The 17,640-nt window shown below is 37.2% G+C and overlaps 1 protein-coding gene across 10 annotated transcripts in view; it reads left to right on the top strand.

Moving 5' to 3' along the window:
* ELAVL2 (ELAV like RNA binding protein 2) overlaps nt 1-17,640 on the top strand; it is a 163,304-nt gene that overhangs the window by 92,072 nt on the left and 53,592 nt on the right. For 7 of the 10 annotated variants that reach the window (XM_078061316.1, XM_036082673.2, XM_036082676.2 and 4 more), the window contains exons 2-3: nt 1,656-1,746; nt 4,578-4,821. In XM_078061316.1, the coding sequence (XP_077917442.1) occupies nt 1,675-1,746; nt 4,578-4,821 (316 nt within the window). In that variant the 5' untranslated portion in view covers nt 1,656-1,674. The remainder of the gene's footprint in view (nt 1-1,655; nt 1,747-4,577; nt 4,822-17,640) is intronic. The other 3 variants (XM_036082681.2, XM_036082680.2, XM_036082683.2) reach the window with 1 other exon arrangement.

Below are 17,640 nucleotides of genomic sequence, written 5' to 3'. Positions count from 1 at the left end.
AAAGGTATGTGTCTGCCTCAAGCAGAGAAACTGTCTGGGGTGCTTGAAATGTAAAAGTGCAGTAGAATCATTTTCCATACAAAGCCTTTCTAGCTAGTTGGTGCAATAAAGTGATTGTTCACATCCCTGGGGCTTTCAGAAAGAGGGGTGTCGATAGATTAGCTTATTAGCGTCGCCTCCTATGGAATAGAAGGGACTGAGGCCATTAAATGTGAATCTGTGGTTTTATGTAGTGAAAAATGTTCAGATCCAATTCCCGAGGGTATTCAGGACATAGAGTTAAGCTTGGTTTAACCTCTTGGGTGTGGTTCTACCTGTTCTACCCATGTGGTCTAACCACAATTAGGTTCTTGTCAAAATATTTCATGGATATAAAAGCACTTTATTTTTTCACAGGTTTAGTTCAACTATAAGTAGTTCTTTTTTTAAAAAAAAATAAAAAACATAGACTCAGGCTGAATTATCTGATAACAGTGGGAGAAGGGAAGAAGTATAAAACATTTTCATGGCATCCTGTAAAGAGTATGTTAAACCCTTTTGGTAGATGCCAGAAAATGGAATCCATTGTTACGTGTTAATTAATGTCATCACTCACATCAAGAGTATATCACTTAGAGCCAGGTTTAACTCTAAGGATGAAATTTTTATAATCATAAATACCCAAGTAAAAGATGTTTTTGGCCCTCTTTTGTTACTCATTGTCTATTTTCAGAGACTTGAGTTTTTCTGAATATTCTTTTGACCATTTAAAGGATCTGCATATATGGCTAAAATGTAAACTTTGGCTTTTGTGCCAATATTGTGGCTCTGTTTAGTATTTGGGCAAGTTGTAATAAGTGGTAAATGGCTCATTAACTATATTGGAGGCCTCATCGCAGCACTAATTTCAAATCGTGCTGCGTTTACAATTTACATATTAAAAAACATTCACTTGATTTCGTTCAGGGACAAAGCTGACATCCTATATAAGCATTACTCCACACAATCCTATTTATTGGTCCAATTATTTCAATTGAAAGATGCTGGTTTACTGCCTCTTAGTCTATGTGAACAATTCTCAGTGAAACTGTTAGAGATCAGTTGGACGGTAGTGGCAGAATAACCTCACAGGGTTTCGATTCACTTGTAATTTTAAGTCCCAGGATTAAGGATCATTTATAGTAGAATGTAACAGTGTGGGCAAATATAGTTTCCCTTAATGCCTTTCTGATATTTTGGGGAAAGAATGCTTTTATGTAAAGCATTCACTTATGAATTGCATGACTGCCTTTTCTCACTATAAATTTCATTCACATTTCCTTCCTTCTCCCACATCCTTAAGAGACAGGACAGCATGCAGTGTTTTTGCTTCGTTTTATTATTTAAAAATTTTTTTGAGATGTGGTTTAAGGTAGTTCTTCAGGATAGATGTCAAGGTAACTAGTTAATACTGTTTGAAAATCAGGCTCTTACTTAAAAATGCTTAATTTGTGCAAGAAAACTACATGTTAAAATGAATTTGGAAAGATTAGATTGGAATTGCCTCAAATTCAATTAAGCCACACTGCATGGACGTGCTGGGAATATCAATACAATCACTGTAAATTTTGTACAAACTGATTTGTTGCATTATCTTGCTCATCTAACATACGGTACTTTTTGTGTCCATATTGCAGACGGCAACTCCAAACTAACATGGCAGTCAGACTGTGTGATGTGGCTTCTCTGCTTAGAAGTGGTTCGTGGGCAGCAGAGCCTTGGACTGGGGTCTGTGGGATTTTTCTTAAATTCTGTAGGCTACTTTTTTTAGCATGTTGCAGGAGTGCTGAGGCCATACCAAACACTTGAACTTTTCATTGGGCATACTAATTATTCTTACATTTAACCTATTGCGGTATGGCCATCATTAGGACTTAAAGCACATTGCAATTTTAACCATAGTGGTCTATGTAGCATCAGAACCATGGTTTTGTATGTAATTTTTTATAATCTAAATTAGGATTTAGTGCAGACTCAAAAGAGTGACAAGCTTTTTTAAAAAAAAAACAAAAAAGTTTTGGTATGGTCTGAATACTAAGTTACCGTAATTCTTTACATTCTGTTTACTATGTATTTTTTTGGTTACTAAATTTTGAAGTTATTTACAATTCCTGATGCTCAAAAAAAAAAAATTGTTGAAATTGTGAAACTGGCTGAAAATTATTTGCCCAGTAACTGTTGAAAGAGTTTGCATTCTGTGAACAGTTGTGTTGAGCCTATCAATGGAATATGCATTATTTGTAAAATATAGCACATTAGTATCATTTTATTCTGAGCAGATGGTCCTATAGCTGAGAGATGCTGTAATTTTCAGCGCACACAGCTTACTGCAGCTGTTCACTTGAATGTTGGCTTAGGAGCTCATTCTTGCCACCTGAACATGGAAATAAATGTGCAATTAAGTGAGGAGTGTTTGTTGTCCTTGCTAAATCCTGCTAATTTCAGTCAATGAACACTTTATATTTCACATGCCATCCCAATGAGTTAAATCCATATCTCCGATTTGGGGTTCATATAGTTTCTACACATACCCTAACTTTTGAATAGTGATTTGTTTTAATTGGCCTTGGCCACTCTCATCTTGCCACTCATTGTTTTCATAAATGCCGGGCAAAGGTTAATTCCATAAGAGTTTTGCTGTGGAAAATGACCCACAGCTAATATTCTACAGACTGGAACAGTTATGCTTTATTAGGAAATTTGAAAACTTTCTCAGTTTCAGATAAATTTGTTAATTATAATAAAATGCATATCTTGAATTGTTTCAATTTTTTTCCTTGCAGATTTCTAAAGATTTCTTTATTTTACCTTGCTCCTTTAAGTGTTCTCTAAGAACACTTACCCAAGAGAGGTAGCATGCAGCTTGTAGGAAAAAAAATACCCATTTCTTTGAAATGCAGTCATGGAGGGTTATAGGTTGTTTGATATTTGATGAGTAGTCTGGATTTTGTCTATTTTTTTAATCACGATAGCACGATAGCATTCTTGCCAGTCTGACCAGTCTTAATCTGGTCAGTTGACCAGTCTCAATCTATCCTATGCTGCCGCCTTTTATAAACATCTCTTGGCAGTAGAGATTTCTTCCTGTATGCTTATCCACTGTTGTGCCCTTTTATTTTTCTTAGGCAATATGCTTTTTAAAAGACTTTTTTCTCTTGTAACACTCTTTCCCTCTACTTTGCTTTTTAAAAATTTTGCCTCAAATTCTTTGCCTTTTATATGTTAGAGAACTTCCCTAAAACTAGCATTCCATCAATTGAGAATTGTCAGTTTTGAGAAGTAGTTCTTTATGGAGATGAGAGCTGTATTGAATGAAATAGGAAGGATAATTCGTTCAGTGATGCTTTGATTTTTGGATTCCCCCACAATCTTGGCTGTCCAAAGTATATAGCTATCGGAAGATGGTTTTTCGAAAATTTGGGGCTGTGGTTTGTGACTCTTTTGCTCAAAGGGCATAGCACTGATTTTTAGGAAACTAGATCCAAATTTGCTTAATAAGTAGATTTTTAGAGTAGCCTGAACAGTTTGAGGCCATTTTCCCCAAAACTGCTATTTATCCTGTATTTGGAGTTTATAGGTACCTTATTACTTGCATTTCAACAGGCTTATGTGCTCAAATGAAAATTCCTTGGGCTGGTCTGTTTGCAAAAGTTGAAATATTTATGTAGTTGTTTTGGTGAACTGGATAAGTTTTTGTTTTGGGTTTGTTTTTGTTTTTTTTTTCCCATTTAAAGTTAGAATCAAGGCAAAATGCCATTTTGAATTGTTTGGGGATTCTATTTTGATGCTGTAGATCAGTCGCCTTGTTGGTGATCTTTACTGCCAAGGTTGACAAGAATGGCTTGTAGATTCTACAAGGTACACTAAGTACTCATAGCTTCTTTTCCAAGTTATCCTACAAATCCTTTTCATGCCCTAACATTTGACATCTGATATTTTTCTTATTTCTTACTAACAGAAGAGGTATAAGATATTGTCAATCAAAAACACTTCCAATATGTAACCAAAACAGTACATGTTGACAAATTTATATTTTTTAAAGTACTCTTGCTCCTTGATTTTAAGTTAATGGATGTCTGTCAGTTTTAGAATATTGAAACTCTTAGGCTAACTGAAAATCTCTTCAGAGTTAGGAAGACCATTTTTTGGTTTGTCCTTTTGGTAGCATGTTAAGCACTTCTGTTTTGTAGTATGATTTTAGTCAGGGTTTAATTCCGTGCCCTTTGGTACTAGATTTCCTCAAGTCTTTGGACACTGCAGGTGAGTAAGGGTATGTGAATAGACCCCAAAATGCGGTTCTAGAGAATGTTTAACATTTACAGTGTGCTTTTTTATGTGCATGTATGGAATATGTATGTGAAAGTATAATTGTGAACTTAAATTGACTAGCTTAATGTATGAAGTACAAATTAACGTAGGTGTTATACTTTTTGTTGAAGCTTTATTGTAATTTCAGCAGAACGACTCGTATTTAGTGACAAGTATTTACATTCTTGGTTGGAATCTCTAATAGTTTGTGAAATATGAATTCTGACATTTCTTGTTTTCTCTGTTTTTAGCAGGTAATTGCTGCCATGGAAACACAACTGTCTAATGGGCCAACTTGCAATAACACAGCCAATGGTCCAACCACCATAAACAACAACTGCTCTTCGCCAGTTGACTCTGGGAACACAGAGGACAGCAAGACCAACTTAATAGTCAACTACCTTCCTCAGAACATGACACAGGAGGAACTAAAGAGTCTCTTTGGGAGCATCGGTGAGATAGAGTCCTGTAAGCTTGTAAGGGACAAAATAACAGGTATGCAGTTTTATACAGGTTACTCACCTTTAAAGGATTGTGTTTCACGGTGTGAGAAAATAGTAAGTTTACTGCTTGTAGATCATTCAGTGCTGCAGTTTTACCCACCTGGGTATTCTCTCTGTTACTGAATACATCAGCATCACGAAACTTAGTTTTAAGAGTTTTGTTTTCCTTTTAAAGCATAAAATATTTTTATGGGCAGTATATGTTATAACTAGACTTTTATATACCCTGTACTGTACAATAACATCTCTGAAAATGGTTTTAGAAGTCTGTGTATGTCTGGGACAGAAAGTGTCATGTTGACCTTTAGTTTTTAGTTCCCTGTGCTTATGTGACTTAGCATTTTAACAATGAGATATAAGAAGCATATTCTGTTTGGGAGAAGAAGAAACCTCTTAAAATGTCTTTTCCTTGAAGTCTGTATAGTTCTGCTTATAATATATCTGACAGAGTAAATAGTAATATTCACATTGTCAATGTATAAATACTTGCACTGGTATCATTTGAATGTAGCAAGATCTTACGTTCTGTTCCTTGACAAGGAAAGGAAAAAGTGGTGTATGAGTGTTCCTCTTATCATAAAGATAAAAAAGGATGGGTAATTTGACCTTTGATACTACATTTTGAATATTGGGTAGTGGAAAATATCCTTAGTATTTTGTAAGATTCAACTAAATATTTAGAATAAGCCAAAACCTAATTGAGCATGTTCTTGGGATACAAGGGTTAATATTTCCCGTAGGAGTTGTTCTCAAACACTGAAAATGTATGAAGTTAAGTGTAGGAAGACTAACTTTCTCATGTTACTGTTAAATTTGAGTGATATATAATATTAAATTGCTTTACATGGCTTATAACTCAAACTATAAAAACTAAATATTTGAAATGGGCAAATAATACCTAAAGGCAGTGAGAAGAGTTTGACCAAGAATCTGAACTTTAGTCCTATGACCTTGGACGAGTCAGCTCTTGGCTTCAGGTCTCCCTTGGTAAAATGGTAGAGGGCAAAGAAAAGGGTCACACTAGGTGATTTCTGCAATCATTTTTACTTTGTTTGAGATAGTACCTTTAGCTGTTCTTTTATCAAGACAGCAGGGTTTACTGCCTCCAAGGTGAGTGAGTGCATTCTTAGAGCTATCACCTCAGCTTGGCCTCACAATCCTGTTTCCTTGAGCTACAAATTGAAGCTCACAGAGAGAACATACTTAAATCAAGTAAAAACTAAGTAAAATATAGTTGTCATCAATCCATACTGAATAATTACATTTTAACTAGTTATGTTACTTAGATATTCGCCACAGTATCATCAGGAAGATTTTTTTTGATACTGATAATCAAATGGAGAATATTTTTCCATTTCTTTTTCCAAAATCAGTGTCAGCAGCATACGTGAAATTTATAGACAGTTTTTGAGAAGTTGAAAAATGTAGAGAACAGATGGCTCTTAATACATTTGTCCTGACACTAAAATTTTATTACTATCTTTTTAGCAAAACTGCCTCTTCATTTGTGAATTTTGCAACCTCTTTGACATAAATGACTGTGTGATAAATGGTATAAAGGCCATGACATCAGTGATGTGATTTCTGGTTTGATTGCTTAGTAACTGTCTCTACCATTAAACAAAAAAAAAACAAAAAAAAAAACTTGAACTAGGTATATAAATGTTGAATTTTTTTGTTATGATACTGTGAGTACGTAAAAATACAAAGCAAATCTTACATCCTTTGTATTAAGCATCTTCCGCAGAAAACATTTCAAAGATTTTTATCTTTCATCTCTGGTTGATCTTGAATTATCTTATTCTTTCATAAGTCTTTTACTAGAGCTGTTTTATGGTGCAATAAATTTGAATTCTGTGTCTTCATACCCCTTGTCTCCCTGTCTTTAGTGTGATAAACAGTGGTAATGGAACCACAGTGCATGGTAATCTGAAGTATATGGTTAGATACTGGCAAAGTGCATTAATATTTGCTGTCCATTTCCTTTATCCCCCACCATTGTCTTTTCAGTGAGAGGGAGCCCATGAAGTTTCCCACCATGGTAAAATTTCTGTTTAAAACCTCTGGTAAGCAAGTGGAGTACCAAGAAAATCCACAGTGGGCAGGAGGGTCAAAAGATGTTTTCTAAGCTTCATTCCAAGAGACACAGTCATACTTGTTCTTCAGAGTAAATGTTCCATTGACAGGCAAGTTTGAGAAATGCTGCCCTTCATAGTTTCCTATTTAAGAGCCAAACTGCAGATCATTAGCATATTAGAAACCATACATTAAAATCCTGCAGTAAAGAAATCAGTTTTCTGGCCTTATTTGACCACAGAACTCATTTTGGGGGATATCTCCCCAATACTAGATTTCTTTTTTTTTTTTTTTTTTTTAAGATTTTTTTTATTTATTTGACAGAGAGAGACAGCGAGAGAGGAAACACAAGCAGGGGGAGTGGGAGAGGGAGAAGCAGGCTCCCCACTGAGCAGGGAGCCTGATGTGGGGCTTGATCCCAGGACCCTGGGATCATGACCTGAGCCGAAGGCAGACACCTAACGACTGAGCCACCCAGGTGCCCCTCCAATACTAGATTGCCATCGAGCATATAAAAGCTTTTGCTATGAAAGCTTTTGAAATCATTTAACAGATTATCAGACACTCTGAAACTCTTCTGTAACCTGTTTATATCAAAGTATGAGCATGTTTCATAAATGAACATCCATGATAATGAACTATGTATTATAAAAAAGTGAGTAGGTAAATAAGAATACAGAGGCTAGTAACCTTGTTTTGACATAGTCCGCTGACATCTTATTCTTAGTATGGGTTAAAATGGTGTTCACAGGGTCTGACTTAGTTTCAGAGCATAAATTTAAATACATATTTTTTTAAATTCTGAGTTTCTTAGTGAATATTTGTATTGAACAAAATAGTATAGTAAATGGTAGATTTCTAAAACTGGATTTTGAATGGTTGTACTTTGCCAAGTGGGCATATCTTCCTAAAAGCTACTATTAACATATCTAGAAAGATTGAATTTGTGAGGATTTGGACCCTGCCCTGTGGTGGTTAGCATTAGCCAGTTTATGTGGTTTCTCAGTTCACATTTGTAGGGTCAAGTCTGAGTTCCTTGGTCTAATTATCCAATTTTTCCTACCTCCTGGGGAGTTACCAGGCCAGCTCTTTGTATTCTGATTTTGTAGGAAGTGAGCATTAATTTTCTCGGTTGTAAGAAAACTATGAGATTACTCTTTGGGAAGAACATTTAAATTGCTCTTTTTCATTTTTCTTAATCTTTCCCTGCTTAAATAATGCTGAATTAGGAAACTGTATCTCAGGTTAAAAAAAAAAAAAATCTAGTTAGGAAAGTATGTGCCTCTTTACTAAGTCCTAAAAGAGAGTATATAATTTTTAGATTGTGTTGTTGTTGGCAAATTAATGTCACTTATTTTGATAGAATGAAGATTAGAGAAATGCATTAAGACACCTCTTCAGTAGTAAATATAGTAACCTTCTCTTTGGCCTAAATTCTATTTATTATGTTGTTTTTCAGGCCCTTTCTTTGGGCTCATGCCCAGCTTTATGCTTCATCCCATTTCCTGTCTATAGACATTCATCATGAGAAGCTACTGCTGCTTGTACAGTTCAGCTGATGTCGGTCCATCTCTTTGAGGTTATGCATTTTAGAGTCCTTGACACCTGCTGATGCTGCATTCTAGAGGAGTGAAACAGATTTTATGATGCAAGGAATGAGTAATAGAATGTTAGAATCAGAAACGTCCTTGAGGTGACCTTAGCCAACTCTCTCACTTAACAGGTGATCTGAAGCCCAGGTTTGTTTAAATGACTGAATAGTCCAAGACCACATAGCTGTTAAGTGGTAGAGCAGGGACCAGAATTCTGGTTTTCTGCTTCTTTCCTGGGATATTTCCTCCTTGCCTTTTGTTAGAGGCCAGAGCTCTTTAAAAATTAACCCAGGACCGGGCGCCTGGGTGGCTCAGTCGTGAAGCGTCTGCCTTTGGCTCGGGTCATGATCCCGGGGTCCTGGGATCGAGCCCCACATCGGGCTCCCTGCTCAGCGGGGAGCCTGCTTTTCCCTCTCCCACTCCCCCTGCTTGTGTTCCCTCTCTCACTGTCTCTCTCTCCCTCTTTCTAAAAAAAAAAAAAAAAAAAATTAACCCAGGACCAATTGATGAATTTATAGTGAGACACATAACTTGTACAGATCCACCGAGGGGCAGTTTTTGGTGGGTGTGTCTTCAGAAGGGGAATGAGAGTTTTGAGAGTCAAGGACCGATGGATACATAAAATGAAGGAGAACATCCATGCCTCTCTACAAACTTTGTAGTCTATAGTTGTGAATTTGGATATTCTAGCTCAGTGATTGCTAAATCTGGCTGCCCATCCTCATGTGAAGGAGTTTTTAAAAATATAGATTCTGAAGGCTTTGGGAATCTGTTGTCAGCTCCCCAGGTGATTTTGATGGGCAAGCAAGCAGTTTTGGGAATCAGCCTTTTGAGGTATATAGTCAGTGGAGTTACTTGCATTGGAATCACTTGGGATGACTACCAGAAATGCAGCTCTCTGGGCCTTGCCCAGACCTACTGAATCAGAATCTTTGAAGTAGGGCCCAGAATGTTCCATTTACCTGGGAGTTATCCCCTACTTTTCCTGAACACTTTGCAGGGAGATAGAACCAGGATATTCCAGGTTTACCTGAACTCTGGCTGGAATTAGGTGGGAGAGTTGTTATAACTTCAGTGCCTGATCTATGGTAAACTGCGTTTCAGGGGCTGTCCCCTCCCTAGCGGTGTTTTCTGATGCGTTAACTCCTGGGGTGCAGGACTAGAGATGTTTAGTCATTAGGCTCTGTCTTTACTGAACACCTGACCTGTCCCTGAAAGGGTGTGTGTGTGTGTGCACATGTGTAACTGTTTTTCAAAACTCCAAGATAGCTTGTTCTGTCATTGTTACTTTTCCTTTCTTTTAATAGAAGAGCTAGGTAAGTATAGTTAGTTGAAGACCTCAGGTAATGAGTGATGCTCTTTTTTATCTTGGTGTGATGTCTTCACTATTATTCTAGGAATTGTTGGAGGTGGGTCCTTTGCTGACCCCATCAGCTGCCAACTGGACTCTTTCAGACAAAAGGGAAAAACAAAGACCCAAACAAATACAAACTGTAGTGAACCCAAGGAGGGACTTTGCCAGTGTCCCTCCTTGGATGATTACCTCTGAACACACAATGCCACCTATGGTAACAGAGACTTTCTCCCCCCCCCTTTTTTAAATAGGTTTCTTAGCTTTTCAGGATTTAAGCAGTAAGTGGTATTTTATTTTTCTAATCCATACCTTCAAATTTAATAGCATTTATTTACTGTGATGAAGTCAATCCAGTGAGCCTCAGGCTGTTTTGATGAACATTAATTTGAGAAGGTGGTTGTGTGTGTCCGTTAAAATCCTGAAGTCAAGCTGTTGGGTGTCCATACTATCAAGAGATTAAGAATTCTGATTCTTTCAGACATGTAGTTGAAGATGGCAGAGTGGGTGGGTGTTTGGTGGTAGCTTAATAAACACCTCACATTGCAGACTCTGAGTGCTGCTTAATTAGAGATTTAGCAGAAAGGCTGGTGTGTGCTCAGGTCTTCACAAAACCAGGGCACCTTGGTTCTACTAGTAAATGCTTTAGTGGTCCCTAATGTATTAACTGTGAAATACAATACATTTGAATATGGCTATCTTTAGATTTTATTTTATTTTATTTTATTTTTTAAAGATTTTATTTATTTATTTGACAGAGATAGTGAGAGCAGGAACACAAGCAGGGGGAGTGGATGAGGGAGAAGCAGGCTTCCCGCCGAGCAGGGAGCCCAATGTAGGGCTCGATCCCAGGACCCTGGGATCATGACCTGAGCCGAAGGCAGATGCTTAACGACTGAGCCACCCAGGCGCCCCTATCTTTAGATTTTAGTGACTAAATTTGCATAAAGTGATATTTGTATAAAATGAATTTTTTTTTTTTTGTGGTGGTACTGAAGAAACTTTTTTAATTGCACCTTTGTCCATTTTCAAAGGTCATGACTAGTCAGTCATTTAAAAAATTTGTTACCAGTATAGAAGCTTTTTATAAAGTTTTGGGGGAAAAACTTTAAAATTCTATGTTCATTTTTCCACTCAAACCTTGAACTCTGGGTGTTTTAAAGAACAAATTTTAATGTCAGCATTGAGTAATTTAGATGAACTTCAGGATGATGAAATTAAAATTTATCAGAAACTAAATACAGTTCTTTATCTTATCAGGGAGGGAAATCTTTTCCTTAATTCTCTTAGTTTAATTCACAGGCCCCCAGGGACTGAACCTAACAAAAGATAGATTAGACAGTGTTTTATGTCAACTCTATCTCAAATAAAACTGGGCGGGGGCGGGGGGGATTAACAGGAGAGGCACACAATTTTTATTAGTATTTTATGTGCACTGGAGCTCAAAAAAGAGAATTGAAACTCAAAGAAGTGGTTAGACTTGGTGGCTTAAACCATTTTACCAAAGGAAAAGGGGTTTGGATTCTGAGGCTTGATAAATTGTGGGGAAGTGACCAGGACTTACATGGGGGAAACTAATGGAAGGTATTGAGCTATTTTAGCAAGATTTGTTTGTACATTTTGGTGCCAGCTCTCCATCACTGGTGGTGAGAGTTGCTCTCCTCTTTCTGGCACAAGGGCAGGGTACCTCTTCACAAGGGAAATTTGTGACTTTTTTTGTAGGCAGAAAAGGGTAGGGAAGAGAACTCTCTGTGTCTATTGATTATTAATTGCCTTCAGCTCAAAGTAATTGTAGGCCAAAATGGCATTATTTGGGGTGGTATCTTCTTTAGGACCCCTTTACCATGAAATAAATTAACTTTCAGTTAGCAAACCTAAACAGAAAAGGTTCTTCTTTGGATATCCAATGGTAATGCATCCTGAAATGGCTAGTTGCTGGGAAGAAAAGACAGCTATCTTGAGGATATAGAAAAGTTTGGAGCAAAACCACTGCTGATTAATTTGTCAATCATCTGGATTTTAGTTTCTCTGATTTCTTGATGTTGATATTTGTGTTACTTTATGCTTTATTCCATTAGAAGGAAATGAAGAAAAGTATTGCAGCTCCCTAGAGCTGGTTACACATTTTTCCAGCAGCTTTTTAAGAATATCTACTGGGAAAATGAGGGTGAACCTATTGTGTAAATGAGGTTTATGAGTTTTGATTCTGTGCTTTGTTGACCCATATCGTCACTGGGGCTTCTAGAATGATCATGGTTGTCTTGTCAGTAGATTAAGAGCATGCATTGAGTGCCTTTGACTTGATTCCTTTATTAATTTGGTACAAAACATAAACTTTGTTAATGTATTCCAGTTCATAGAAAACACAGTTGAAGTTCTTCTGTAAGGAGTCCTCCTCTTAAAATTTAGCCAAGTGTGAGTGCATGTGTGCTCTTTGCTATTCCAGATCTTTTCACACTGTTTTTTTTTCTAGTTTTTGTTTACTTCTGCACCAGGAGATTGGTAGCATAGAGTAAAAACCACTTTCAATTTATTATTTCGTGGCTGTCCTAGTAATGATGGAAAAACGTAGAAGAGAAAGAAGATGGTGAACTAAATGGGAGAAGATAAAGAGCAATTAAATTCTGATACAGGATTTCTTCTTCCTTCTGTAATCCATAGAATGTTCAAATACTGTTTCTCCTCACCTATGAAACTGACTCTCCCCCCTCCCTTTTCCATTATGTAATACAAAATCAACCTGCTTTTCTTTTGATGGTTTTTTTTCACTATCTTATCTATTACGCTACCTTAGCATCAGCCTTTGTTTTTTAACTTTCAAAATTATGAATAGAGCAAAGCATTTTGATTTTGTACCTGTTGGAACATTTCCTTTTAAATATTTCCTGAACAGAAGAGTTGATCATTGAAGCTAAAACCGTGCTTCACAATTCACCAGCTTCTTCCAAGCTTGTTCTAAGTTAATTGACTTTCAGTGGAGTGCATTGCTACTACTGAATTTTGAGAGCTGTGGAAACCCTCAGAGGTTGCCTTTTCAACTGAAAAGGTCAGCTTTAAAAAATATTTCCTGGCATTTTACTTGTGAGTGTCGTTTGATTTGTGAGGCCTATGCAGTGGCTTTAGTTAGCATGTTTTACTCCTTAAAACATGGTTTCGCTTTTTAAAGTTTTACAATGTCAATATTTTGACACCATTGAATGTCCTTTTATTGGTGATGGTATCTGTCATCAACTATATTCTGAGAAGCTTTAAAGCTGTAAAGCTGCATTGGCAGCTCTTCCAAGTATTGTGAAGAAACAGATCCTCAGTTAAAACTATCTTTTTGTGATCTAACGTACTCAGCCTTACATCATATATCGTATTTAACTAATGGAGGATCATTCTACATTGTTCTAAATAAGAAGAAAGATTCTTACTCTGTATACCTCCTTCACGGAAACAAATGCAAGATGGAGCTATTCGATTTAAACTGTGTTCATAGCACTCCTTTGTATCTTTCCATGTGAGATGGGCTTGAATGCAGTGGTAATAGGATTTACCAAACCCCTATGTACACTAGGGTTGTTATTTGCTTAGCTTGGGATCAAGTTCTTAGGATTAACATTGAAACAAAACCGCCTGCTACCTGCTACTCCCCAGCTAGGGAGGTGGCCTAATGAGGCTATTTTAGAGGTTTTAGCCTAGAAAGAATGTGTGACATTTGGGTTCATATCCCGGTCTAGCCACTTCCTTGTAATGTAGCCTTATATGAGCTATTTGACTCCAAAGGGAGTTTCTTTTATCAAGTGGGTAGCACACAGGCATCTCTCTCTATCCTATCCCCTTCTTACCTATCCCCTTCTTACCAGTTAATACACATTCAGTTATGACAATTGCAGACTTTCTTCCTTAGGTGAACCAATTTTGAAAAGATCTTCAAATAGATCTGTTGCTTTAGAATTCTTAGTTTCTCAGGCACGATATGGGAACAACCCGAAGCTAATGTTCTGTTTTCTGCTTTCTAGGTGATTTGACCAAGATAATTGATTTTCTAGAAGTGGGACAAAGTGGGATAGGAAGTTCAAGGCAGGACTTGGGAGCCCAGAAAGATGATTACTGATAATACTTCAGTCTCTGTGAACTAGAGTGCTGGAGTGTGGAGTTACTGCTCTGTGTGGTATTGTGTGCGTGTTATTCAGAAGGAATGAGCTTGACTTAAAATATGAAGGTACTCTCAGCTGAGCTTCCCCAGTGGACTCTTACTGGCCTGGAAGGTCAGCAGGTTGTTAAATTGAGTCATGAGGTATTGGTTAGATAAAAACGGAGGCTTGTTTTCACTTTTATGGACCTCTTCTTCCTTAAAAGTAGGCTGAATTTACATGGGTGTGGGAAACCAAAGTCGTTTCTTCTTGTAATTGTCTTCAAACACATTTTGTAAGATTTCTGTCCTTACTTGCCTACGGATAATGAGAAAATCCTCTAACTTTTTTGGTACTTGCAGATGTTGAAAGTCTGATACTGTGATATTAAAAAGTCCAAACTAAAAAAAAAAAAAAAAAAGGTAGTACCCCTTTAATATAAATTGTAAATACTATTACCAAATAGTCTGATTTCATAAAATCAGACATTCAGGTAGGGAAATGCAGAGGCCTGTGTGTTTGGATGTTAAGAGGCCCAGTATTCCTATAGTGTTAGCAGATCAGAGACTTCCAAAAAAAATTGCTATCCCTTTGTTTTCTTTCTGTTGGAATATTCATTGAAAACATTTAAAGCCTTGCTTTTATTCAGTCATCACAGACTTTACAGATTTGTGTAAGGGGGGGTGGCGATTTCCACGAGGGCATGGTTAACTTAGCAGATGCAATTTTACATCTTGTTTTCCTTTTTTTGTTAAATCCGTATGCATATTGTGAATTAGAGATTATTTTTAGCTCTTAATGAGTTCTTTTCTCATCATTGTACTTTTTGTTGGAACTCTGTTTTCTACATAATGCTTTGATTTTGAAGGGGGAGTGTATATGGCTCACAAATCCACCCCCAACCTCCTGTCCAGCTCCACAGAAATTTGCATTTCTGCATTTGAGGTGACAGATCTGGTTATTTTTTTACTTTGTAGGGTAGATGTGGTCTTGTCCTTGACTCTTCACAACCTGTTTGACCTTCCGGCTTTATCCTGAGAAAGTTAAATTCTCCTTTTGAAGTAAGGTTTAAAGGAGGCAGAGCAGCATGTAAACAGGCAAACCAGAGTCCTTTCATTGTATTCAAGGTCACTGGAGCCTGAGGGAACAATTTTATTTCCTCACATTTTGATGCTTTAAATCCAGTCTTAAGGTGCCACTGGGTCAATAACACAGTGGCCTCCAAGGCACTGTTCTTCGAGTCCTCTTTCCTAACCCTGGTACTAGTCCCTGAGAGCTTTTTTCATACCACTGAAATGAATTATTTAGTTTGTTCTTAGTCCACTTTAAATGGATCTGAGTAGGTTGGTTATGGTGTGTCAAATCAGTTGTCCCACTGAGTCAGTGGTTTACATTGTCAGTATCAGTGATTTTGGACAGTTTTCAGGTTTATTGTTTTTTGGGTTTTTTTTAAATCAAATTCTAGTTTTAGCTTTCTCCTTTTTAGAGTACTTTTATCTTTAACTAGTCCCCGATGCAGAATTGTAACTGTAATTGTTTGAAAGAATATCCAGTTGGTTTTATGTTCTCACCTTGCAACCTGTTAAGATATTTATGTAAGCTTAAAGGATTAGAATGGGATATCTGTTCAAGTAGCTTTTAGTGGAAATATGGCATGGGGGTCCGGAGGGGCCTGGCCTGGCCAGGGTATCAAATAGGTTTTAGGAAATGATACAGAAAGTCTTTGAATAACACCTTCATTAGCCTGTAGATTCTGCATTCAGAAGAAACAAAATTCCTTCGGGGATTGTAATAGTCTAGTATGGCTCCTGGTCATTTTGTGTTTCCGTAGAAATTTTGCTTCCCTTCTTTTTTTTATTTTATTTATTTTATTTATTTTTTATTTATTTGACAGAGAGACAGCGAGAGAGGGAACACAAGCAGGGGGAGTGTTGCTTCCCTTCTTTTAACTTATATGAGAATTACAGAGAGTGAAAGTGAAGGGGTAAGTTAGCTCTGTGAGCAATAATGGAATCCAGGGTCTTGGGGTAACAGGCAAGATTGGGAAGTCATTATGTCTGATGGCAAGATTTTAAATTTGACTGAGGACTGTCATTTGATAAGATATGATAGCTCATGTAGTTATCACTATGATTAACCTTCAGTTTTTTTTTGTTTCTGGATATTCAATCAAAAGTCTTGAGAATTGCTGGGAATAAGAAGAAATACTGGGTTAATTTCCATGTTTCAAGAGTGCAAGGACTAAAATGAAGATGTTCCAGTAGCACAGAAGAGCATAATTGAATTGTTTAATTGATGTTTAATGTAATCTTTCATAGTCTGGAGGCTTAAGAAAAAGAATTTGTCCCTCTCCCTTTCTTCAGAAGAATGCTGCTTAGAGCCAGTCAATCTTTATCTCAATCTCAACTAATCTTAGAGGTATCTGAAGTTTTTACACCTTTACAATTTACAACTGTCTATAGGAGAAAAAACTTTTTAAACACAGTATAAGTTCTACTTCCTTTAGTCTCAGATGTAATTTTTTGAGAGAGGAGTGGAGTTCAAGAACCCAAGTACAGTATGGAAGGCTTTGGGTTAAAGAGATGCATTTCAGTGAATATATATGTTTTCTTGCTAGGGAAAATATTCTTGTTTGAGGAAAATGAGATTGATAATCTAGGTATAAATGAACTACCTTAATAATGTTGGTGTTTATGAGGACAGCTAGAATAAGCCCTTATTTTAAACATTGCATTATGTTTGGGGATAAGGCTTGACTGGTAAGTGATCTGGCACCATACATAAGATTTTTCAAGTTTTCCCAAAATAAAGGAGATTAGTTTGTAATATATACTATTTAGGCCCCAGCTCCTTTATAAATAAATAGCAAGGAAAAAATTGTCAGCAACAACATAAGAAAACTCCTTGACACTAAAGGTTATTGAATATTGGAATGAGCTGAAAGACTTGTGTTTAGTGAAATCGTCATCTGAGTGGTGTACTTGTACTTGAATACCTACCATTTTGTATAGCACTCTACAGCCTAGGAGGCTCTTTAACATGACTGACTGCAATGTTCTGGTAAGAATTGATTTGTGTAACTTACTTGACAAGGGCAAGGTAGATGGTGGAGTCACAGGGATGACTATGAGAGAGTGCATATAGCCCAGCTTTTTTCCACAGATGAGGTATCCTTTCACACATGTGCATCTTAGGGCTGAGTTAGCAGGAGGTCTTACACTCCCAGCCCCCTTTTCTATAAGGGACACTTTTGGCAAAAAGATGGATATTCTGAATGAGATGCCTTATGTCACCTTTCTTTGCCCTAATCTTGAAATTTGTTTGCGGAGTTGCCATGTGATGTGACCCAAATAGCTTAGGAGTTCTGTCTGTAGAAGTTGCTTCTCACATCAGACGTCCTTATTAAAAACACAGCATCTTCCACAAGAGTGAGCCTCAGATATGTAATCAGGTAACTTCAGTAATAGCAGATGAAAGCAAGCATCATTTTAAAAGTCCTTAAGATAGGGGCACCTGGGTGGCTCAGTCAGTTAAGCATCTGTCTTCAGCTCAGGTCATGATCCCGGGGTCCTGGGACTGAGCCTGGTGTCGGACTCCCTGCTCAGCGGGGAGCCTGCTTCTCCCTCTCTGAGCCTCGCTTGCTCTTGCTTGTGCTCACTCACTCTAGCTCTGTC

Source organism: Halichoerus grypus, chromosome 14 (genome assembly GCF_964656455.1).
Source record: "Halichoerus grypus chromosome 14, mHalGry1.hap1.1, whole genome shotgun sequence".
Taxonomy (NCBI): domain Eukaryota; kingdom Metazoa; phylum Chordata; class Mammalia; order Carnivora; family Phocidae; genus Halichoerus; species Halichoerus grypus.
The sequence above is the reverse complement of the archived record's forward strand: the minus strand, read 5'-3'. Positions and strand labels throughout refer to the sequence as shown.